At 38.9% G+C, this 25,316-nt stretch overlaps 2 protein-coding genes across 8 annotated transcripts in view; one reads left to right on the top strand and one right to left on the bottom strand.

The window, feature by feature from the left end:
- Positions 1 to 25,316, top strand: part of KLHL32 (kelch like family member 32) — a 194,407-nt gene that overhangs the window by 166,793 nt on the left and 2,298 nt on the right. For 2 of the 7 annotated variants that reach the window (XR_004645182.1, XR_004645181.1), the window contains exons 8-14: positions 210 to 268; positions 3,266 to 3,458; positions 5,806 to 5,900; positions 15,039 to 15,226; positions 17,214 to 17,327; positions 17,663 to 17,800; positions 21,322 to 21,477. Coding sequence is in view for 5 of the 7 variants with exons in the window: in XM_034766004.1 (XP_034621895.1) it covers positions 210 to 268; positions 3,266 to 3,458; positions 5,806 to 5,900; positions 15,039 to 15,224 (533 nt within the window). In the remaining 2 variants the exon portion in view is untranslated. Of the gene's footprint in view, positions 1 to 209; positions 269 to 3,265; positions 3,459 to 5,805; positions 5,901 to 10,598; positions 11,853 to 15,038; positions 16,185 to 17,213; positions 17,328 to 17,662; positions 17,801 to 21,321; positions 21,478 to 25,316 lie in introns of those variants that run through there. The other 5 variants (XM_034766004.1, XM_034766005.1, XM_034766006.1 and 2 more) reach the window with 5 other exon arrangements.
- Positions 19,213 to 25,316, bottom strand: part of MMS22L (MMS22 like, DNA repair protein) — a 134,545-nt gene continuing 128,441 nt past the window's right edge. The window contains exons 24-25 of the mRNA XM_034766003.1: positions 25,128 to 25,295; positions 19,213 to 21,160 (exon numbers count right to left, since the gene is read on the bottom strand). Of these exons, the coding sequence (XP_034621894.1) occupies positions 21,079 to 21,160; positions 25,128 to 25,295 (250 nt within the window). The 3' untranslated portion in view covers positions 19,213 to 21,078. The remainder of the gene's footprint in view (positions 21,161 to 25,127; positions 25,296 to 25,316) is intronic.

The following is a 25,316-nucleotide window of genomic DNA, read 5'->3' as shown; positions in this document are numbered from 1 at the left end:
AACATGGATCAGCTGTGCTAGTTATTAACTAGATCAAAAGGTCTAACTGCGTGAAAGTAAAACTGGTAATAAGTAATATAATTATGTTGTAGACTTAATACTGTGGTATATAAAATTATAGTCCTAAATGTGATTGATTTGCTTTACTAAGATCTTGGTCCTTTTTGGTACTCATGAAAATATTTTAACCCATGTAAAATCTCTTGTAGGAGGAGTAACAAATACTGCACAATACCAGAACAGGCTAATGGTATATGATCCTAAGCAGGTGAGTTTCTATGTTGTAGGTTTTGCTTATATGTTTGCATGGACAAGGTATATAACACATGTATATTAGAGAATACTGGCAGATCAAAAATACTGCCAATTCAAACTACTAGTGGTTTATACCTGCTTTCCACTGTTGTAAATGAGTATACATGTACAGAGTAACAGAGAATAAGGGCGACTGTTTAAAAAAAATAACACTCCTTAACTGGGTTACTAGAAGCGTCTTAGATTAGCAACACTGAAAACATGTTAAAAATCTACTGTATTTATCACCATTTAGTCTGCTTTTTTGATTTTTGCAAACCATTAGCCTTGGACAATGCAAATAAACTAGTCAGTTTCACATACTGGTTCTCCAATGGTAGCCCAGTGTTGCGATATTTGTGCTCTACATGCCACAGAGAAATGTGTAAAACCAAACAAAAGTGTTTTGATGAACATGAAACTATTTCTATTAATAATAGGGTTTGTAAAATTTTCATTTACCACAAAAACATAATTTTGGACCTACACTGCCCATCAGTGATCTGTTAAACTGATTTATTGCAAAGCAGTTGATTAAAATAGATATTATTGTTAAAAAAAAAAAAAGAAATTAACCATTTTTTATATTGCTGAAGTGCCTATCTCTTTATTATCTGAGCACCAAAAATATCTTTTAGGAATTTGGTCATACATTATGTATGTGTTTTGATTAGATTAGAATTCTCCAGTCACAACTTCAGAGCACTGGGACATGGTAATATGTCCTTTCCTCCTGTATTAGGGAAACAAACATCCTAATCCTACAGTCACATCAGCATGGGTGTACTCTTATGCCCCTATAGAAGGATATTGACTTCTGATTGCTGGATAGGGGCTTTGAGTTTTATATTTAAAGCCAAATTCTGCCAACAGATACTTGTGTGACTCCCATTGATTTTATGGGGAGCACCACGTCTGTATCCAAGAGCAGAATTTGGCTATAGGAATCACAGTTAACAATTTCTTTTAAAGGGCACAATATGTTGTTATTGATTATACAGAGGTTCTGTTATAAATCTGTGCCCACAGTGATCACAGGATACAGTCTTATTTTGCTTGTGATTTGGGCATCATACTTCTAAACATTGCCTCCTTTTTATGTTGTGTATGCTTTGCCTAGATTCCTTAGTTGCTCAGGTAGTCTCCGCAGACGCACACTAAAAATATCTGTGGCTTGGCTACTTCAGCGTAAATTGCAGGAGGGCAAGTCTGAAACACAAACAGTTAAAGAGGAAGAATGTGTTAGCATTCTTTAAATGAGGTCTGCTTCATGTTTGTACACACATGCTCTTTTTAAAAATTCTGCTGGCATATTGTTTACGGTGGGTACTGGAAAACATCACATCTGCTTGCATCTTGCACAGAATCTCAATAACTCTATCATTCGGCAGTAGTGCTTGTTTCTGTGGTAGGCCTTTGTGGAGAGTCGATAATGCCTGCCATCTGCCACAGAGCACACAGCTACCTGCCAACAAGCAGGCTGCGGTGACCTCTGCTTCCCCACCACTGATTAGTATTCACACGCTGGCTTATTAGGAATGACCCCACCAGGCCCCTCTGTTTCTTTGCCTTTGCAGTGCTTGGCGGCTCACCTGGCAGGCACTGCAGTGGAGGAAGCTAAAGATATAATCAGGGGATGCAGGCAGGCTTTGCAAAGCAGATGGTGTCTATAGTCTTGTGTCAAGGGACTGGACTGCTAATGCAAAAATTAATTCCTAATATTCAGATATTTATATATTGTAATGTATAGCTATATACTGTGGAGGCCACTGTCAGAGGCTATTGAGTTATCAAGTTACAGGGTATTTAATATAAGAAATTACCCCACAGACTAATTGTTGTAGCTTCTCCCACTACTAAATTAGACTTTTTGTAGCAGGTTGTTTGACTATTAAAGGTAGCTGGAGCAGTTATTTTCTGACTCTTAAAGATTCATGTCTTTTTACCCCTAAAAAAGTAGTAAAACTCCTGCAGTGCCTCCTTCCTGGTTAATACATATTCAAAAACATTTTTCTTATATAAATGATTAAATCAAAATATGGAGGGATAAAGAAAACAAAACGGAATGCACGAATACTTTGGTAAGATGCTATGAGATTTTTTTTCCCCGTTCCTTTGCTTCCTAAAGATAAAAACCAAATAAGTTTCTGAATGAAGGGTGGGGAAAAAAAACCTCTTCTAGCCCTGATATAGCTTACTGTTCCAGTTTTCAATGCTATATGCAGAGGAGAGATCTAATACTTTCTTACTGAAACACGTCCGCATCGCTTTTTTTTTTAATAGTGACATGAGAGAGCAACGTCTGAAACCTTTAGTCTTTCAAAAATTTTATCATGACTCTTTCAGCACAGATACAATATAATATTAAGTGTAACAGATGAAAATTATAATTGTAATCTACACTCTTGCTTGGAATCTATCCCTTGATTAAAATCTGTCCATGAGTAATTCAGATTTACCATATGTCATGAAATAAGATTTTTTCAATATATTCTAAAATAAAGGATAAAGGGAGATAAGATGAAAAAGTTAATGTTTTGGGGGATGGTGGAAATACTATGTTGTGTCCATGAGAGAAAAGTCCCTGGCTCACCTGTGCTCCTGTTGCATCACCATTTTCATGGTTCCGTTACACTTAAGAAATCAACATTTGGTTGTGTCTTCCATCTGTCCTCTTATCCTATCAAACCAACAATGCCTGAAGTATAACCAAAGACAACATTTACCACACGGCTACATTCTAAAGAAGTGGAAAAAACCTCTGAATTCTCCCAAAAGATAAATATTAAAATACAGAGCTACAAAGATTGCCAGCTATGGTGTGGGTGTCCAATCAGTTGACCTGCTGTTCTAAGTAACATTCAAATTTAGCAATATATTTACGCAAGAGGGATATATGACACTTGTAGCACTTGCAAGTCTCCAATGACTGCTTAGCCTAAGACCAGTTTTTCTTTGTTTACATTTCTAGAATAAGTGGATAAGCCGAAGCCCCATGTTACAGAGGAGAGTGTACCATTCCATGGCTGCTGTCCAAAGGAGACTTTATGTTTTAGGCGGGAATGATTTGGACTACAATAATGATCGGATTCTTGTACGCCACATAGACTCCTATAACATAGACACTGACCAATGGACGCGCTGCAGCTTCAACATGTTGACAGGCAAGTCTTTTTCATGAAATGTACAATGAAAGCAATGTTGTGGGAGTTTTTTTGTTTTGTTTTATTTTATGAGCCTAATTCTCTTCCCTTACAGCACTTTTACAAGGGTGGACCTCCACTGACTTCAATGGAATCACGCCTGATTTAGGAACCAATGCAGAGCCCATTGATGTCAACAGGAGTCTTTCCCTTGCTGCTCTAAGAGAGAAGAGAATCAGGCACAAAACATTTAAGAAGAGTGTTCTTTTGGAGCATTGCAGGCTACATTTTCAAAACAATGCAACTAAAAGGAGTTTAGTTAAACAGTCAAAATAATAAAATGATTAAATCTTATTTCCCTTTTCACTAGGTGCTTAATTGCACCAATGGAAATATCTCACTTTTTTGAGTACACAAAGGCAATTCAACTATTCCTTGCACTCCTTGAAAATGCAGTTTTATAGGGTCTGCTGCTGGTGGTGGTGTTCAGAGTATTTATGGAGATGCATAAAAGTCCCATACTTATTACTACACAATAGTGTCTTAACAGGATGCCAGAAAGGAGTTTATTTATTAGAACTAAATCCAATCAGCGATGAGTAGATTAGCATTGACGGACGTTGGATTTGAAAACTTCCTCGTAAGTAGCTTGAGGGATCATTGCAGTAACAGCTACCAAAGCAGCGCACCTCATTTACCTGTGCTACACACATTACCAAGCATCATGACTGTCTGATGTGCCTCTCAGATATACTATTGACTATAAGCAGCGAGGAGAGACAGCCAACATTATGCCAGGAAAGTAATGTGTCCCAGGAGTAAACCAGTGGCAGCTGCCTTGGGAGCCACATTAAAAGAGGCATCTCCAGAACCACACTGCAGGAATGCTGAGATCATTCCATCATTGGCCTGACTTGAACAACTGTTCCTTCAGATGCAGAGTTTCTGGTCGCCCAAATGCTGGTTCTTGTGGCTGCTCAATCAGCTGTAAGAGTCCTAGAATCTTGCTCGGTTGTTGTTCAGAATCCTTTGTATAGGTACCACAACAACTTCCTTGATGCAGCCCGACAAAGGATTCTGGAGCTAAAGGCTGAGCAGCAACAAGAACAGGGAGTTTGCTCAGCTGGTTAAGTTGGGGGAAGGGAGTAATACACAGTGGTCACCAAATCTCATCTTCAGTTAGGTTGCTTTAAGGGCCAGCTTGATGTTAACAGCATTCTTTAAGTATTACTTTGAGGCTGCTACTTCTGGAAGCAAAGACATAGATAATACACGTCTGGCTGTTTGGTGGCTGCGTCAGGGAATCAAAATGCCAGACTTAATTGAGTTAATCTATTTCCTATTGATAGATACCTGGAACTGGTAAAACAGGGGCGGGATTAAACTTTGTTTTAAATTAAGTTTCCTTTCCATCCTTCTCTTCCCCCCCTCAGTGCTTTTAAAGGTGCAGGGTTGACAGCCTCTGGCAAAGAAACACTTTGTTCTTGCACAGAATAGGCAGCACAACAGGAGCAGTGGCAATGTGGGCTTCCTCACTTTGGATGTGTCTGAGCACCTCTGAAGTCAACGGGATCAGTAGCAGGGCCTGTGCTTCAAACCTGACCTTGAAGGAATGGTTCCAAGGATGAGGGTACTTTTTCCTCTCTGTGCCTTCAGTACTCAGCCTCTCTGTTGAGACTGCCACTAAAGATTCCACTTACAGCTGTGCTTGGTGATGGGACACTGAGTTTTAAACAGCGTTTACATTTTTCTAGAATGTCATTAACATGTGCGGATTCCTTAAACAGGCTTTTGCTATTTAAAATAGGATTGAGATTTGTAGAATAACTTCTGCTTTTAGCTATACCCATCTAACCCCGTAGAATTCAAGAGGTCTGCACACGTGCCAGTTTGGTTTCATTGGTCTAACAGTGTACCCTGTTAGAGTAGTATGTTTATATTAAACATATGGAATACACGCACACAAACACGTATAGTTGTAGATACATGCACACGAGGCTTATTTCCTACTTCAGAGATGTATTAGTATCTAGTATTTCTTACGCTACTGAAAAGAATGTTTTTAAAATATACTTTTCTTTAATACACTTTAAACTTTGCAGTCTGTTCCCTATTCAAGTGTTACTAACCTGGCTTGCAGTGTGTGGTTTTTGGCATCATCTCTGTCCTTCAGGATAGCACTCAAATTGCATTCCTGGGGATAGCACATGATAAGCCCTTCTCTCCACTTTAACTGCCAGAATTGGTAGTTCTGAAACTGTCATGTTACAGCAAATCCATGTGCATCTCATGAATGAAATCTCCAACTTTTGATACTAACAGAGTTAATTAAAAGATGCGAGTGCTTTCGATTTCCTCTTTGCTTTAGGTCAGAATGAATCTGGCGTTGCTGTCCACAATGGAAGAATATATTTAGTTGGCGGCTATTCTATTTGGACAAATGAGCCTTTGGCATGTATCCAGGTGAGAGATTTAGGTTCCTTTTGAAGTCTCTTCAAGGGTTTCTGCAAGGGTACTTTTTGCATAGCTGTTATCAAAAAGCAAAATTTATTTGAAGTGGCGAGAGAGCGAGATTAGAGATGATTCTTATGCAGTCACTGAATCTCTAAAACATACCTGGGAAATGTTGTGGATATTAACAGGTTTCCAGGTTAGTAATTAGATTTAATACTTCTGCATTAAATTTTCTGGGACTATGGACTGGAAAATTCCTCTCTTGACAAGATTTGGGTTAAAAAAAAAAAACCACGTGCATATTACCAGGTGCCATGACACTTAAAGTGTCTAAATGGAGGGGGAATGTCCTATTAATTTTTCAGCCCTCTCATTTTCCATAAAGAGGCCAGAAATAACCAGTAATTGATCTATGTCAAAATTTGGGCTGGAACACCGCAACCTGCCTTAGTTGTGCATGTGCTCATTACTTTGCATGTTTAAAAATACTGCTGATAGCTTTGCCATTGGTACTACATTCTCCAGTAAAGTCTTCTGCTGCTCTAGATTCCATCATAACAGCAGTTGCCCTCTTGATCCATGGCTCTTCATAGATCCCCAAAGCTATAAATAATAATAATAATGAAAGTGGAATTATAGAATTACAGAAATATAATGCTGGAAGGAACCTCAGGAGGTCATCTAGGCAGGACCAAGAATACCTAGACCATCCCAGAAAGGTGTTTGTCTAAACTGTTTTTAAAAACCTCCAGTGATGGGGATCCCATCTCTTTTGGAAGCCTATGCCAGTACTTAACTATCCTTATAGCTAGAAAGCTTTCCTAATATCTAACCGAAATCTCCCTTGCTCCAGATTAAACCCATTACTTCTTGTCCTACCTTCAGTGGACATGGAGACACTGATCACCATCCTCTTTGTAACAGCCCTTAATTTAAAACTTTGAAGCATTTGAAACTTATTATCAGGACCCTCTCAATCTTCTTTTTTCAAGACTAAACATGCCCAGTTATTCTAACCCTTGTGTCATTTGTTGCTCTCCTCTTGACTCTCCAAATTGCCCACATCTTTTCTAAAATGTGGCACCCAGAACTGGCACAGTACCCCAGCTCAGGCCTCACCAGTGCTGAGCAGACCAGGACAGTTACTTTCCATGTCTTATACAACATGCCCCATGTCATACTACTCTCCTGTTAATACACCCCAGAATATTCACTTTTTTTCACAACTCCATCACATTGTTGGCTCATCCGATAAACTCCCAGATCCTTTTTTAGAAATATTAATGCTTAGCCAGTTATTCCCCATTTGTATTTATGCATTTGATTTTTCCTTCCTAAGTGTAGTAGTTTGAACTCGCTTTTATTGAATTTCATCTTGTTGATTTTGGACCAATTATCCAATTTATAAAGATCATTTTGAATTCTAATACTGTCTGCCAACCCTCCCAGCCTGGTGTTATCCACAAATTTTATAAGTGTACTCTCCATTCCATTATTCAAGTCATTAATGAAAATATTAAATAGTACCACACCCAGGACAAGCCCCTGTGGGACTCCACTAAATATATCCTCACAGTTTGACAGTGAACCATTGTTAATTACTCTTTTAGTGCATTCTTTCTACCAGTTTTGCACCCACCTTATAGTAATTTCATCTAGACCACAATTCTCTACTTACAAGAATGTCAGGTTGGACTGTGTCAAAATCAAAATACATAATGTCTACAACATCCTGGCCCATAGGCCAATAACTCTGTCAAAGAAGGAAAGTAGATTGGACTGGCATAATTTGTTTTTCACAAATCCATGTTGGCCATTACTTATCACCTTATTATCCTCTAGATGCTTACACATTGATTGTTTAATAATTTACTCCAGTATCTTTCCAGGTAGTGAAGTTAGGCTGAGTGGTCTGTAATTCCCTGAGTCCGCTTTGTTCCTTTTTTTTAAAGTTAGGTGCTATGTTTGCCCTTCTCCGTTCCTCTGGGACCTCACTCATCCTCCATGTGTTCTTAAAGATCATCGCTAACCATTCTGACATTCGTTCGGCTAGTTCCTTATGTACCTAAGGGTGATTTTTGTCAGGCTCTATTGAAGTGAATACATCTAACTTTTATCAAAATATTCTTCAACCTGTTCTTTCCCTATTTTGGCTTGTATTCCTTTCACCTTGTTAATTTTAATTGTGTTGAGTATCCAGTCACGATTATCTTTTAAGAAAGACTGAAACTAAACAGATATTAAACACCTCCATCTTCTTGAGGTCATCTGTTAATAGTTCTCCTATGCTAAGTAGTGGAACTACATTTTCCTTCATCCATAGAAACTCTTCTTATTACCTTTGATGTCCCGTGCTAGGTGTAACTTATTTTGTTTCTTAGCCTTTCTGATTTTGTCCCTACATGCGTGTGCTATTGTTTTGGACCGATCCTTAACAATTTGTCCCTGTTTCCACTTTTTGTAGGATTCCTTTTTAATCTGCAGATCATTAAAGAGCTTGTATCAGCATCTTACTATTCTTCCTATCTTTCTTTCTCCTCAGAATAGTTTGCTGTTGCACCTTTAATATTGTCTCTGAGAAACTGCCAGTTCTCCTAAACAACTTGTTCCCTTATATTTTCTTCCCATATATTTCCCTATCAGTTTTAAGTTTGGTGAAGTCCAATGTCCAATATCTTTATTCTACTGCTCTCACTCCTTCCTTTCCTTAGAATCATTAAATCTGTAATTGTATGATTACTTTCATCCAAATTGCCTTCCACCTTCAGATTTGCCTCAATTCCTCCGTTATCCAGAATCAAATCTAAAATGGTTTTCACCTTGTTATTTCCTTCATCTTCGGAAACAATACTGTCCCTAATACATTTGAAGAACTTGTTGGACATATTGTTTTGCCATACTACTTTTCCAATAGATGGCTGGATAGTTAAAATCCCACATTACTACCAGGTCTTGTTTTGGATTTTTGTTATTTTTACTAGAAATTCCTTATCCACCTCTGCCTCTTCCTGATAGTAGACTCCTACATGATGTTGCCCCCCTGGTTTCCCCCTACACACTTCTATCTTCACCCAGACATTCAACTGTTCTGCCAGTCACCTCCTTCTGGACCTTAGAACAAGTGTATATATTCTTGATGTATAATGCAACACCTCCTCCCTTTTTCCCCTGCCTGTCCTTTGTGAACAAGCTATACCCCTTTATACCAGTGTTCTAGTCACACGATTTATCCCACCAAGTTTCAGTGATGCCACTTAAGATGTAATTTCTTTGTACTAATATTTCCAGGTCTTCCCCATATTCCTTGTACTGGTGTATAGACATCTAAAATGTGGAGCAGTTCCCCCACTGTTTTCTTTCTTGTTGCTTCTATGACCCTAATGTAATTTTCTATTGCCTTGCGGAACCGCAGTGCTGTCCTGGGAACCACAGCGCCGAAAGGAGCAGAACGTGGGGCCGCCATTCCCAGGAGCCAGCTCCTCCGGCACGGCTGTACGGCCCCCAGCCCGCCCACTGGGGTGGGCACCAGGCTCATCAGCAGTTGTCCCTGGTTGCACTCTTGTGTTCAAGTGGCATGCATGCCCCCGACAGGAGATGCAGACAGTTGCGTGGAAGGGATGGAGGTAGAGCTGGGAGCGGGGCTGCGGGCGGTATAGCCACGCTGGAGGAGCTGCTGGTGCTAGCTCCTGGCAGTGGTGGCCCCATGTTCTGCTCCTTTCACCGCTGCAGTTGCATGGATACTGATTTATATCTGCGGATATCCACATACGTGGATATAAATTTGTATCCGCACAGGGCTCTATATATACTTAACTCTGGGCTTTAGGTGAATTATTTTCATTTTTCTGAGTGATGCAGTGCCCCAGTTGTAGAACCATCTGTGATAAGTTGAGTGGGGTAAAATTAAAAATTAATTTTAAATGGAAAATTAATTCACAATGGCTTGGATAGGAACACTGTACAGCACATAAAATGTAACAAACAGCACTATATCAAGTTGGGAAACATACTAACAAACACACTTGTTTATAATCTGTGGGACCTTTTGAGTATTATTTCATCTCTGTTCAAATACTACTTGATGGCAAGTGAAAATGCATTTCGGGTCCTGCTTTTGAGTGGACATTTCCCCACATCACAGAACCGTCTCAGAACTGGCAGTCTGCCCAAGAGAGACCTGAGCCTAGGAGGAAAAAAATATAACAAATGAGAAAGTGCTTTGGCAGAGCTGTAAGTGTTGACTACATATGCTCTCAGTTGCTGGCACACTGCCTAGCTTTAACCAGCACTATGAGCCCTTCTATTTTCAAATTCAGCATGCTGTTCCCTCTTTCTGAAGAAAAACACTTTTCTCTGTATGTCTTCATTTACTCTGTCATTCAGCCAGCCCTGAGTTCCCTTGCTCCTCTAAATACCAGTTTGACAAATGATTCATATTTTGTAGTAATGGTTTAGCATCTCTGTGCAGAGTTCTACATTTGCAACCATGCAAGTGTACAGCTAGTAAGTGGGATCAAATTTTACTATTTGTTATCAAGTGACGGTTAGGATAAGATTTGGGTGATATGGACATTAATACATCAGTTGATCCCTAAATAAAATCCATTGGGCTGAAATTGCCTTTCCTTGGGATTAATAAGTGTATATAATATGTGCCAGCAAATTTGTTTCCTATTTCTTTTGTGATCCTTGAAATATTATTTTCAGCATTTTGGTCCTGCAGGTGCTGGATGTTAGCAAGGAAGGGAAAGAAGAAGTATTCTACGGGCCTACACTTCCTTTTGCTTCTAATGGAATAGCAGCATGCTTCCTTCCAGCTCCCTATTTCACATGCCCCAACCTCCAGACTTTACAAGTGCCTCACCACAGGATTGGCACTATGTGAGAAAAAGAATGCACCATCCATAAAAGCAAAAGGGGGGGGGGGGGGAGGAATGCTGCATACAGCAATTTCACTTTTGGATCAATTAAGCATGAACTGCTTCTTTATCTTCTACACATTTGTCTTAAAGTCAAATAACAACAGACAAACAAATGAACATTTTTTTCACTAAAGGCTCCACACCAGTCTGCAGTTTCTCTCCGGCCCAAATTAGGAACATACACTTCATACTAACCCGTTTGCCATTTTCTCTGGGTGACAACTTATTACCTGCCTCTATTTAAGTTCTTTATACATCTTTGAAAGGCATTCTGAGTGCACTCAGCATTCTGCCTGCCTATTGTTCCTTGGGGTCTTCACATTAAATGGATTGCCGGTGGCACTGTTCAAAGACAATATAATACAATGTTTATAAGCTTAACAAGGACAATATTCTATTATGCTAGGTACCTGTGGCAAAAAAGGATAAATGCATTGACCTTCAGTTCCCAACTTCATCACCACTAAAGTTTTTCATTTAACAAAACTTATTTGAAATTTAGATAGTGTGAAGCATAATAAAGCAAAAAACCACCCCCCCCCCCCCAAATATATTATGGGCATCTACCAAGGAACTGATTTTTTGCATCTCACCTGAAATACAGAAGGACTGAGGTTTCAGTGGCTATTACTGTACAACGCTGTACTGAACCTGCTTGTCAAAGAAACTGATATACAAAATTACCTTTATTTACCAAGGTCTACTTTTAAATGTTATCTTCTATCAGATGGTCAATTCTTCCTGACACCTGCAATCTTTTAATGGTTGGAAATAACCTCTTTACTGTATAATTAAAATGCACCATTCACTTAATATTTTTAACAGCCAGTTTGTAAAGGGTTACCATATGTACTATTTACAATTCTCAATGAACAGTCTCATTTTGTCCAACATATGGTACCACAAATCACTGGCCTCCAGAGGCTAAATCTGTGTATAATAAAGTCAATATTTTATTTATTCTTTCAATTTATAGAGTGTCTCCATGCAATACTCCAGGCATATGTACAATTTATAATAATAAAACCAAATCATTATATTCTGGTTTTCTCTGGCTATTGTGACCCCGGCCCTTTTTTTGGATGTTTTTGCCATTTATTTGCATATATATGACATGGGTGTTTGTAAATATTAACCAAGAAAAATACTATTAAACCTCTTGGTTGATGACCTAAGGGCACAGTGCATTTCTCTGATCTATGTACTTATAGGTGCTGCACCACCATAACGTTTGAACAGATCTCAGAACATGAAATTACCATGAATAGCAGCAGGAATTCTAAGTTCAGAATAGCATCTAGGAATACCCAATGTATTTTTGGAGAGGAGCATTTTGCTCTTAGTCCATTGAGAGCTGTTACTGAGTTAAATAAATTTGATCATACAGATGGTAACTTTTCAGGGCTACTGTTAGTGATAAAAGGAAGTTCCACTTATCCCATCTGATTCTTCTTCTTGGAGTTGTCCTTAGGAAACTTCACCTTTTCAATGTGTCAGCATAGATTTTATATCAAAAATCGTTTTGTCAATTGTCCTAGACAACTTAAATGTAGACTGGGTAGAAGAGATCTAACTGTATATTTGTCACCAGGAATGATTATCTGAGCACTGACAATACTTTCTTTCCATGAAGACTCAGCTGTGAAGAAGTTTAGATCAAGGTATTTTCCCCCCCCACACAGACACTAATTGTATGTAAAACTGCATGGCTCATGGGTCTGGAAGGTCACTGAATTTTTGATTTTGCTTTTCTCTGGTCTCCTGCATCCAGAGGCACTTCTTAATTTCTCAATACAGAACAGGAATTCTTGAAAACTTACCCTGACATTAGAAAGTACTCTATAAGGTCTATGCCTTGCTTTGTATTTGGGATTCCCAGGACCAAGTTGTTTGTATTTTCCAGTAGCCTGAAGTGTTTTATTGTCTAGGGAGTGTGGCCTAAGTGATCAGAGCAATGGTCTGAGAGTCAGGGCCCCCAGCTTCTTATATCAGTTCTGCATATGAGTGAGTCATAGAATCATAGAATATCAGGGTTGGAAGAGACCTCAGGAGGTCATCTAGTCCAACCCCCCGCTCAAAGCAGGACCAATTCCCAACTAAATCATCCCAGCCAGGGCTTTGTCAAGCCTGACCTTAAAAACCTCTAAGGTAGGGGATTCCACCACCTCCTAGGTAACCCATTCCAATGCTTCACCACCCTCCTAGTGAAGAAGTTTTTCCTAATATCCAACCTAAACCTCCCCAACTGCAACTTGAGACCATTACTCCTTGTTCTGTCATCAGGTATCACTGAGAACAGTCTAGATCCATCCTCTTTGGAACCCCCTTTCAGGTAGTTGAAAGCAGCTATCAAATCCCCCCTCATTCTTCTGCAGACTAAACAATCCCAGTTCCCTCAGCCTCTCCTCATAAGTCATGTGCTCCAGTCTCATTTTTGTTGCCCTCCACTGGACTCTTTCCAATTTTTCCACATCCTTGTAGTGTGGAGCCCAAAACTGGACACAGTACTCCAGATGAGGCCTCACCAATGTCGAATAGCGGGGAATGATCACGTCCCTCGATCTGCTGGCAATGCCCCTACTTATACAGCCCAAAATGCCGTTAGCCTTCTTGGCAACAAGGGCACACTGTTGACTCATATCCAGCTTCTCGTCCACTGTAACCCCAAGGACCTTTTCTGCAGAACTGCTACCTAGCCATTCAGTCCGTACTCTGTAGCAGTGCATAGGATTCTTCCGTCCTAAGTGCAGGACTCTGCACTTGTCCTTGTTGAACCTCATCAGGTTTCTTTTGGCTCAATCCTCTAATTTGTCTAGGTCCCTCTGTATCCTATCCCTACCCTCCAGCGTATCTACCACTCCTCCCAGTTTAGTGTCATCTGCAAACTTCCTGAGAGTGCAGTCCACGCCATCCTCCAGCTCATTAATGAAGATATTGAACAAAACCAGCCCCAGGACCGACCCTTGGGGCACTCTGCTTGAAACTGGCTGCCAACTAGACATGGAGCCATTGATCACTAATCAACCTCTAGGCTGATTTTCCCCCATCTGGAAAAGGTGTATATAATACTACCCATTTCACTGGTGTTGGGAGAACTTATTGAAGTTTGTAAAGCACTGAGACAGACAAAAGTTCCCAGGATATTTTCTGCATTTACAACTCAAGTTTTCTTGTTTTGGTATTTTAATTTCTGTAAACCCAAGTCCACTCACCAGTCCCCTGTATGGCCGACTAGCCATAGCTGTGAAGTTATAGTTAAAAGGTTTATTTCAGAAGGACAGAGGATTACCATTTATTTAACTGGCCATTTATCCATGGCAGCAGGCTGTGTAGAAAGTTTCAAGAACTTGGAGTGGCATTAGTTTCCTTATGCAAAGCTGCACGTGCCGTACATGTCAAGGACCAACAGACAGGAGAGTATATGGCAAGAAAAAGTTATCACATTTGCTCTGATCTTTCAACACTTTTACTGTTCTGGTTCTCATCAATTGTCTATCCTGGTGAATAGCAGTTTTAAATAGCTGTGCAACTGCATTAAATTAGTTGTATGGTTCCAGAGCCTGAGGACATAGCCTATGTGGCAATTAGTGTCAGGATTCTGCTCTGGCTTCTAATCATCAGACTCCAGCAATCAGAGACATCTTTCATGTTGATCACTTACCTTTTGCATGCTGTGCTATTTGCAGCTTCAGTTATAGAACATGCAGACTTATACCTGACTCCAAGAGAGAGGAATTCTACTTTTCAGTGCCTAAAGTTAGGGAGTACCATTTATCTTTTATCAGGTGAGAGATTATGCAAAGAGGCTCTCCCTGGTGCCAGCGGGGTATACTGTGCTCTCGGGAGGATTGGGGATGAGCAGGTGATGGTTTGGAGAAGGCAGCTTTGACTAGCAGCTGGGGTTCTGTAGGAGTCCTGCTGGCAGAGGCTGTGCAGTGGATGCAATTAAATCAGCACATGTCCCCAACTAGTGCCGCCCATTTCTGAGGCTAGATGGGCTGCAGGATCCTTGGTGTTGGTGGGTGCCTTCCATAGGCCCAGTCTCCCCAGAGACTTCAGTGGTGTGAAATTTACCAAATCTTCTGCCAATGCAAATCTTGGAGTGAATCAAACCCAGCATCTGTTCCTGCCAAGTCACCAGTTTTGACACTGCGGTCAAATAGAAGATCTGTCCAACTGCTATTTTTTGACAGAGCCTTAAGTTGTCACTTTACTTTTGGACCAGAAAAGGAAAAGAATGTTTTCCAGATGGCCAGTCTACTCTAGGAGTGAGAAGAAAACAGTGAGAAAGCTGATGGTAACATCATTCGCTTGGGCTTCCAACTGGAGAAAAGAATGTGGAGTAATGGACAAGATCTCAAGCAATAACAACTCACTCAAGCCTCTTCATCATCTTAACAAGGGGAAATAGCGGTAAGACTGAATAATTCAGTAGTGGGTCTATAAATTGTTGGGATAGAGGCCATGTGGGTACTGCTGTCTTATTTTTATTGACTAAATCTGCTAGCATCTTGTAATAGATCTTTGAGCCACAAGATCTTGAGCTGTAATGAAGCGTCTAATACTTGTATCTCTCTCCTGTGGTCTACTTTTTAGGTCACACCCATAAAGAGTAATATTTTCCTTTTATAGAGGGCATTTAATCCCAAAGGATATGGAGGTGTTTTATCAGTTGTACATATAAGCACCACATCACTGAAATTCAGCCATCTTGTGTGGCTTATCTGATTCCCGAGCATAGTGCTAAGACACTGGTTTGACACAGATGAAAGAACACAGATAACATCAACTTTACTTTCTACAGCATCTTCATTTTCCCTTGAGCATTTCACATCCAAGCACGGGCCAAAGAAATATTGAGATGTTATGGCCCACTTGTCAGTATGACAAAAATGTTGTAGAATATGTATTTTTTTTAAATCCCAGTATATCTATTGTATGCTGTATATTCATGACTTATTAGCTTTCAGGTAGAGTACCTGGACCTGAGATAAAATTACAAAAGTTTGTACTGTTTTGCCTTGATATTTGCCTAGGGTTCTCCCCCCCCCCCCTACTAATATAGAAATTTAGTACATCAGTTGCAGAATCAGGAAGAAATAGATAATTGAATGTGCACACAAGCAGAAACAACATAGGCAGAATGTGGAACAAATGCAAAAAAAGACGGCATCTGTTTACTGAAAATTAGAATGTAGAATAAATTAAGAGGGCAAGGTTAAAATACTTCCTCTGCAGTCAAGAGTTTGCAGGGAAGGAGGACTTGGCAGGCAGTTTAAGAATGTAGATTATGTAAAGGGATAATATTTTGTTTCTGGGGAAATTACTTAGATTTTTTTCAAAATAATTTTTGAAAGAAAAGGAGAGAATGTCAGTATTCAATGGTATTTTCAGTAGAGATTATCTTCTTATAATGCAAGAACTCAAAAAATTAATATATGAAGAAATCAAGATACCTTCTGCAGGAGCGCTGCTTGTCTAAGGCATTATTTAGCAACATCACACTGCTTCTACGAAATGGAAGTTGCATCATCTCAATTTTTCTTCATGTCCACACTTCTATAATTCTATAGTGAATTTAAGTTGCTTGTATTTTTTTAATGTATTGAATGTTTGCCCTTCAGCCAATTTCTGACCATTTTTTGATAAAATAAATATGCACCTTTAAGACATATATGTATAAATAACATCAACTGTGAAATATAAGCCTACAGTATGGACGTCTAATTTACAGAACTAGCTGTGCCAGGTTTTGATGTTGCTCGCAGAATTCATCACATGGGCTAATTTTATATTAATAATTTTATATTAACCTTTTTACCAAAACAGACATGAGGGAAATCAATTTACAACTGATAAATATGGGGTATTCAGTTGGTACTAGGATAACATACTTATACAGTGATGTCCTGTTCAAATGTAAGAGGCAAGCTCTTCCAGGAACTACACTATAGGGCTTAACAAGTTGGTCTAGAAAACTTAGTGAATTTTGGTCCCAATCCTGTAACCCCTTTGATGTGGGCAAATTCCTGTACCTGTAACAAGACGATATAGATCAAGATACAGAATAAGGGTCTTTTAGTTAACAGTTGCTTTTCATTTGTGTAGTGGCAGACCACCACCTTCAAAAGGTTTTGTTTTATACATAGCTCAAAGAAGTTTTTTGAGACAAAACTCACTTCCTAACCATTCATACTTCTGTGTATTCTACAACAATCTAGTTCTGCTATGACATACTGACACCACAATGGGTTTTTATCTTCAGTATATTTTTGTAACCATTTCTAACAGAAGGGCTGATTAGATCACATTTTAAATACAGTAGCAACTAAAAATAATTAAGATAAATTATGACTAAATGTTGTTCCTAAAAAAACCTCCCAACATATCTAATTTTCAGAAGCTACAGAAGAGGGAAAAAGACGACTGCAGTAATGCCTATTATCCATTTCTTAAGGGAAATATGGCAATTCCATTTAAATGGACAGTTATGGAAGTTTTCATAAATGACAATGTAAGTGGTGTATGTTACTGGAAGCTCATGTTCTGTATAATTACACCAAATACTGTACAGATCTTTATTCTTTGCATGTGTGCACTGCCTTATTCCATCATAAAAGGGTAAAATTTGCTATCTTATGAGCTATTTCATCTTAGGAAATGCCCCCTCACTTCATTTTTTGTCAGTGAAAATGGAAGCGAGGCATAATTTAATATATCTTGTTCTTGCTTTCCACTAACAATACAAAAATGTGAAAATTTTACAAAATAGATGGACACTTCCATGGGAATAATGGAAGTTAGTGTGAATTTTTAACAATGCTTTTTTTCCTTTTCTTATTCTTTTAGATAATCATTTTAGGGTTCCAAAAAAAAAGGAATCTGCAGTTTGGCATGGCATATTGGACAGTTGTTCTATACCAAAGTGTTATGGATCAGAGGAGATCAGTATCCTGAATTCAGTAATAGAGGAAATATATTAAAAAGGTATTTTATTTTTATCCAGTTATCAGTGCTGTGTGTCTCAGTGAGGAAAGCCTGCCTCATATATATATACACAGTAACAGTACTGAAGCAGCTATCAGAGTAGAAGATGTATAAATGAGGCTTTTGTTACACTGACAGCAGCACTCCTGCTGATTTTTTTTTATGAGGGTGGGGGGAGGGAAATGACATTTAATGAGCCACTGTAGTAGTTTTGAAAACTTTAACAGAAATTTAATATTTGATCAAAATACCATTGAATACTGCAATGATGTGATTACAATCATTGCTGTGGGGATGCTGGTGAATAATGTCATAAATGTCTTAGAAAGACACCAGCTCACATATTCATAAAATGAGCTGGACAAAGCGTACACATATAAGTCTTGCTGAATTCCATTAGCAATCCTAGCTACAGTCTTATTCTCTGGGTTTTCTTCTTGATTATGGAAATAAGTCACAAATGTTATAAAACACCTAAGCGCAATATTGCTTTAACAATGTTCTACAAAACATGGGGACCATTTCTGCTATTATGTTTTTTGGAGCGGCACTGCTCTATTACTATACAAATGAGGATCCCCCAAGGGAAACCTGCAAAGGGCCAAATCACAAGGATGGAGCAAAGCTGGCATAAAAGGACTTAGTACTCCATTTTAAAATATTGCAGGGCTGAACAGAATCTACAGTCCCTTGCAGGCAGGATGCCTGACGAGCTGGGTAAAACTCCTGCTACCATAAATGGGGAGGAGATACAAATGTGGCCCATTGCTCCCCTTGCATGGGGTTTTGGCTCAGCTGATCCACAAATGCACAAATCAGTTGGGTAGTTCCAGTCCCGCCCAAAATCCCTCTTGCTCTGCAGCTAGCCGCAGAGACTCTCTTGAGATCTTCTCCAGGGAACAGGAAAGGATCTCTACCTTGTTTGCGGTCTCCTCTGCAAATGGCCCCACGTACAACTGATCTGCAGGTGCACAGTGCCTCCCACGATGTGTCTGCAGTAGCTTATAAATGAATGGTTTGTTTAAAAGGAAGTATTTCTGCTTTTAAAGTGTTCAGATGTGTTGTTAAAGGAAGTACAAAAACATTAAATATACTTTCTGTACATGCATGCAATATTCAGTATCTTAAAGGGTCTTTACGGTTACAACATATAACAGACATACACAATAGACGGCTGGTTTTAGACTTATTTTAATTTTCCTTCAATGTATTTTAATTCAGCAGCCTTTCTCCTAGTGAAATATTTGGGTGGAGTGTTTTGAGGTATACTAGACAAGCCACCCTACCCCATAATACTCTGCAAAAGCCTTGCTCTCTTTATTAGCAAGACTGTCAGTCAGTCACATCTGTCCCTGTCCACACCAAATAATTAAACTATACCAGATTGCCTGCTTGACAGTAGTTAAGTGATATCATGTAAAATGCTTTATTTCTGTTTGCATTCACTTTTTGACAGAAAAGAACAATAGTTTCCAAACTGTTTAAATTAGTGTCTCATGCACCAAGAGCTATGTCACATTTTCATAAAGCATTGTTGCTTTTTTAGAACCTTTACAGACAGTATCCACTCTACCTTTAAAAACCTCACTGAGCACACCATTAAATAATTTGTTACAATACCTACTCTACCTATTCTTTAAAAGTCAAAGGGTTTACTTTCAGGAAGTAATACTACAGTAAGACATCTGTTCTGCTACCTACTGTGTGATAAAACTCAGATTTCGAAGGCATCTCTATTAATCTCATTTGGAGAGTTTTCTTGAAGGGAAAAAAAAAAAAAGCTTTTTAGAAGCACAAGCCTCTTGAGATGAATAAGACTCCTTCCAGGTGCAGAAGCTTACAACACAAGTTCAATAAGTCACTTTCATAATGAAAAGAACCTCCATGTTCTGCACTATTAAGTAGCCTAAAGAGGCTTTTAGTTACTACATTATCTGACGTAACAATAGCTGATTTAGGGAAAAGATTATCTGTTTCTACTTGATAGGAGCACTGTAACAAAACAGATGCTGCTCTGAACAAGATTGTAGGGACATTTCTGAAGCTGTAGTTGTTACACAAAAATAGTCTCTCCTCCTCCCCCATTAACTCTGTAAAGTTAAGGCTGAATAACTTTAAAAATAGATAACCAATTCAATGGTGTTGTCAGAAGGTACACACATGCCACTTCCCATGCCACAGGAATAACTCTTAGGAACTCATGTTAATGAGTTAAGTGAAAGATGTGAATTCTACAGAATCTTAAATTAAAGTTAAGGAACTTTTATTTTATTTAGAGAAAAGTTATGCTGGACTAGAGAAAGGGTCAAGGACACAGTGAGATGTTTGAGAAATCCATCTAGCCAGACTCACCCAATGTTTAACACAGTCTGAACTAACTAAAGATTTTGAAATCGGTTTTTCTAAGTGCATCAGCCTTCTCGCTCTCTCCCTTTATCCTTCGTCTAAGTTAAACTAGCTAATGAAATTCACATAAAATTTTGTGGATTTAACTAGATTTTTAATTTAGTTCGTTTTAAATCCAGGATAAGAGGGAGAATAGGAAATTACCCCTTCAGTCAGAATGGGAGATCTCCTTGATATTCAAGAACCTGAGACTTGCTTGCTTGCTCCCCCCCCCCCCCCCCCTGGACAACACAGATGAGGAACCTGAAAGACCTGAAAGGTTTCAATACAAGAGCAAGGTTAGGACACCTGTCTCTATTCTGTGTAACACATACATAAGCCTTTCTATTAACGTAAGATAGCCTAACCCTGACCCAGCTTTTGGTGAAGACATTGCATTCACTGAGCTCAGCATACGGACGTGAAGTGCCTTTGTGTGCTCAGTATGAAAGCCTGCTGCCTGACCCCCAGAGTTCTACACATCACACTTATTTCTGATCTACAAAACACTTTCCCATTAAAAATTTAGAAATTAAAATTTTGTTCAAAACACACGTCAATGGGACTTGCGCTAAGTCACTTAGGCTCTACTGAAAATCCCACACATTGTCTTGTGTCTTCTTGTGAATTTTAGATGGATGTTTCTAATATTTAATGAATTTGCAATATCTTTCAGTCATCAACTGAAAGACAAAATATTTGAATTACTCTTCATATTTCTGGCAATAGTCAAACGCTACCAATGCTATTGGAAAAACAGCTTAACTTTTTAAAAGCATTAAATAGATTCTATCTGTAAAGAAAAACAACTTTGATAGTGCATTACAATAACAGTACAGGCAGTAACAAAGTGCAAACATTTCAGGGGGAAAGAATTAATCACCAATACATCGTTAACTTGTCTCATTTTCCAGTTTTAGTATCTCATTTTGACCAGTTGCTGTAAGGCGAGATAACAGTTTTTTGTAGGCTTCTCTGTTAAAAACAAAAGCATATAATATGTTAGTTAAACAATTTCATAGGACTGAAGAGTAAAAAAAATAGTTTTCATGCAAGCTTTTCACGTAACATGAGGTAAAACCAGAACTTTTTCCTTCCTCACTTCCGCAATTGCTTTGTTTACTATGAATTTTTAGCGAAGTTTGGCTGAGGGGCAAACAAGGATCGAATGGCATGGCACCTAAGAACATAAGAGCGGCCATACTGGCTCAGACCAATGGTCCATCTAGCCCAGTATCCTGTCTTCCGAAAGTGGCCAATGCCAGGTGCTTCAGAGGGAATGAACACAACAGGTAATCATCAAGTGATCCATTCCCTGTCACCCATTCCCAGCTTCTGGCAAACAGAGGCTAGGGACACTATCCCTGCCCTTCCTGGCTAATAGCCATTGATGGACCTATCCTCCATGAATGTATCTAGTTCTTTTTTGAACCCTGTTATAGTCTTGGCCTTCACAACATCTCTGGCAAAGAGTTCCACAGGTTAACTGTGCGTTGTGTGAAGAAATACTTCCTTTAGTTTGTTTGGCACATAGATCTTGAAGATATTCCATTTACTAAGTAAACTTTCCTCCTAAGCTAGACACTTCTTTATTTTAAATTGTGTATTTACTTGTCTAGCTGAGGCTCAAAACCAAAATCATGTACAGAGCTCACTATGTTACCACATATTCAATTTTTGTTTAGGATATTTTGTATGTAGTTGTGGAGTGGTGGTTCCAAAACGGCACACTATGACAGGCTGCTACAATGGGCTTAGAAAGAAGGTTAAAGATATCACCATATCATTAGTTAATTATCCATGAAGACATTTATGTAAAGAACAGATATGAAATATTTCTATTTTTCTTCACAAAATATCCTTCTCAGTCATTTCAATTCTACAAATAGGTTGCATATATTTGCTGTGATTTTCATGTTAAACCATAACATTTGATAGTTCATTACCAGTGTAATTTCTTGGCATTGGTTCTGATTTACATGGGATCTGAACTTTAAGAAATATAGTAAGCATACGTAGAATAATGCAAAATTATATACATAGATATTTATGCTTAGAGGATCTAGATTTGAGAAAAAGCTTTTTACTAGGATGACTGTATTTTCATTGTTCATGGATAAGGCTACGGTTATGTCACGGAGGTCACGGAATCTGACTTCCAGTGACCTTTGTCACATTGAGGGCCCTCTCAGCTGACCAGCCGCCCTGTAGTGTAAAAAACTGCTATCTGACTGAATGTGCTACTTAGAGTGTACTACGCATGCTCAGTAACATCTGCTGAAGCCAGCAGCAGGGGACTCCTGCAGCAGCCCAGCTTCCGTAGGCTGCTGCCAGTGCTGGTGGGGACCCATGAGCTCCTCAGCTGCCACTGTGAGCAGCCGGTGTCATCCGCCCCGCTCCCCTCCCTCCGGGCCGCAGGCAGAGGGATACCAGAGCTGCTCAGCGGCCACTGGAAGGAGCCCCCAAACAGCTCCCCCGCCACCGTCGCTGGCAGGGAGACCCTGCAGCTTCCAGCTGCTGCAGGCAGGGGAAGGGTGCTAGACCCTCCTCCCTTCCCATTTTGTCAGGAATGTGTTTTTAGTAAAGTCAGGGACAGGTCACGGCCTGTGACCTGTCCCTGACTTTTACTAAAAATATCCATGACAAAATCATAGCCTTATTCATGGATCACCTTAAAGAGGTGGACAGGGAAGCAGTTTAATAATTCATTTAATAAAGTTTTTACGCATTTATAGAGAAAACATTGTGGAGAACATTAACACCAGAACCAGATCTTAGAGTATATATTATGAGGTTATTACTAAAGAAAAACTGACAGTTTGGTAATCCCCTAGTATATTCTTGGGGAAGTTCAAACAAACTGTCTTTTTACGCTCTATTAGCAAATGGATGAGCTTTGCTTTATTGACAGTATAAAAAATGTTATAGAAGTGTCTACAGACTACATGATCAAAAGGAAAAACTGAGGGAATTTGAAAATCCTTCTATGAATAGTGGAATAGCAGTCTAACACAGCATGTACTTATTTAAAATAGAAGCAACTATTTTTTCGTGGAGGGTAAGAGGGGCTTTAAAAGGAGAGAAACTGAATAAAAAGCATGGTATATTTTATTTTATATTTAACTCCTTTCATTTGTACTCTCTGTTGAAAATGAAACTCGTCGCATGGACAATGACTGAAAAATATGCTTAGACACTGTACATATTTTATGAGTTGGAGTTTGTATGACTGTATAAAATACAAAATGAATATAATATTTATAGCCCCAAATCCTGCAAAGAGTTACACACTTGCTTAACTTTACAAATTGTGGGTAAAATCCAGACCCCACTGAAGTCAATGGCAAAACTTGCAAAGGCTTCAATGGAGCCAGGATTTCACCCGTTCAGTAGCCCTAGCCCCACTCAACAAGGAACTTAAGCAACAACATAATTTTAAGCACTTCTAGAGACTAAGACTACATCTACACTACAGCACTTGCAGCTGTGTCACTGTAACGCTTGTGGTGGAGATGCTCTCCTGTCGGCTAAACTCCTGCCTCCACGAGAAGTGGTAGCTATGTTGGCGGGAGAAGCTCCCCCAGGCTTCTCCCACAGACATAGCATTGTCCATACCTGCACTTAGGTCAGTATAATTTACGGCACTCAGGGATGTGGGTTATTCACACCTCTTAGTGACGTTAGTTACAGTCATATGCCTAAATACCCAGCTGAATAGGAAACACCAATAGTAAATTTACATATTTGATCCTTAGCTAGATCAAAAATCAATAAATGTAAGAATAATTAGGACCTATGAGAGTTAATATTCTACATAGTTAAACACTGTACTCATGTTGGAACAAACATTACACATTTTAATGTGCATATTACTCAATTAAAAAAAAACTCCTGACTTTCAGTATTTTTCCTCCCTTTAAATTTTAACCTCCATCCCTCTCTTTTCTGTATCAAGGGAATGAAAAGGACCACATTACCTTATTACAGAAAAGTACTGCTCCCCCATTATGTTATTCTTACTTTGGTAGAAAAAAAAAATCTGAACACCAATCTCTTACTAGTGCTTAGGACCACAGCATGCATTCTATTTTCTTGACTTATAAAAGTGAGATAAATTATACTTTTATGCATGAGAAAATGGAATCGTTCCTCCTCATTTAGAATCCTCTAAGTGAGCATCTTCCTTAATATATGTATCCTGCATGACTGTATCCTCTCTACAAGACTGATTTCTTGACCCTTTCTCTCATGCTCCACTGGGAAATCATACATTACTGGTGAAGTTCTGGTTCATTGTAAAGTATATTTTGGTATCTTCTTTTTGTTTTAATTTTAGTATTTTCAGTTTATATTATATAAAATTAAAATGACTCTGAGGAAAGGATTTTTTTGAAAGCTCTGAAATCACCAGCTTTTATTTTTTTTATTTTATACTGTGTACAAAAACCCTTAAAATTAATCCCTGGATATTTCTTATGCCAAGCCTGAATCAGATATTTACACTAAAATTGCAGTATAAATCCTTAAAAATAGGGATTTATAGCACAATCAAACTAAGGAATTAAATCGATTGTAAGCTCTTTGGAGCAGGGACTGACTTTCTGTTTTGTGTTTGTATCGCATGTAGCGTCCTGGTCCATGAGTGGGCTCCTAAGTGCTAATGTAATATAAATAACCATTATTTATTTATATGGAAGCCAGCAGGCTCTGCATTAAATTACTGTGTGTGTTTTTGTAAGCTTGGTGTCAAAACATCTGAGAGAGCATTTCACAATTCTAAGTTATCTGTATGTGCTAAATTTCTAAAAAAAGGTAAATTTCTGGCTGAATGTACTTACACATCAGTTACACGAAATCTATGCTGCAGTCTAAAGTTGCCATCCATCAAGAGAATACACCTCTGTTGTTCACTGACAAAAAGCAATAATAATACAAAATGTACCTTTGTGCAGTGTTTCTGCCAAGCCCTTGTTTGTGCTCTGAATCCTTCAGGGACTGTGTGATTGTTGGAATCAGACTGATAACTAGGGGCTGATCCAAGACTGCCACTACTTCCAGGATGCTGTAAACCTGATGATCATATACTGTGGTATAGTCCTGGATAAATTGCCTGAAGGAGAAACAGGGGCAC

Source organism: Trachemys scripta, chromosome 3 (assembly GCF_013100865.1).
Source record: "Trachemys scripta elegans isolate TJP31775 chromosome 3, CAS_Tse_1.0, whole genome shotgun sequence".
Classification (NCBI taxonomy): Eukaryota; Metazoa; Chordata; order Testudines; family Emydidae; genus Trachemys; species Trachemys scripta.
The sequence above is the reverse complement of the archived record's forward strand: the minus strand, read 5'-3'. Positions and strand labels throughout refer to the sequence as shown.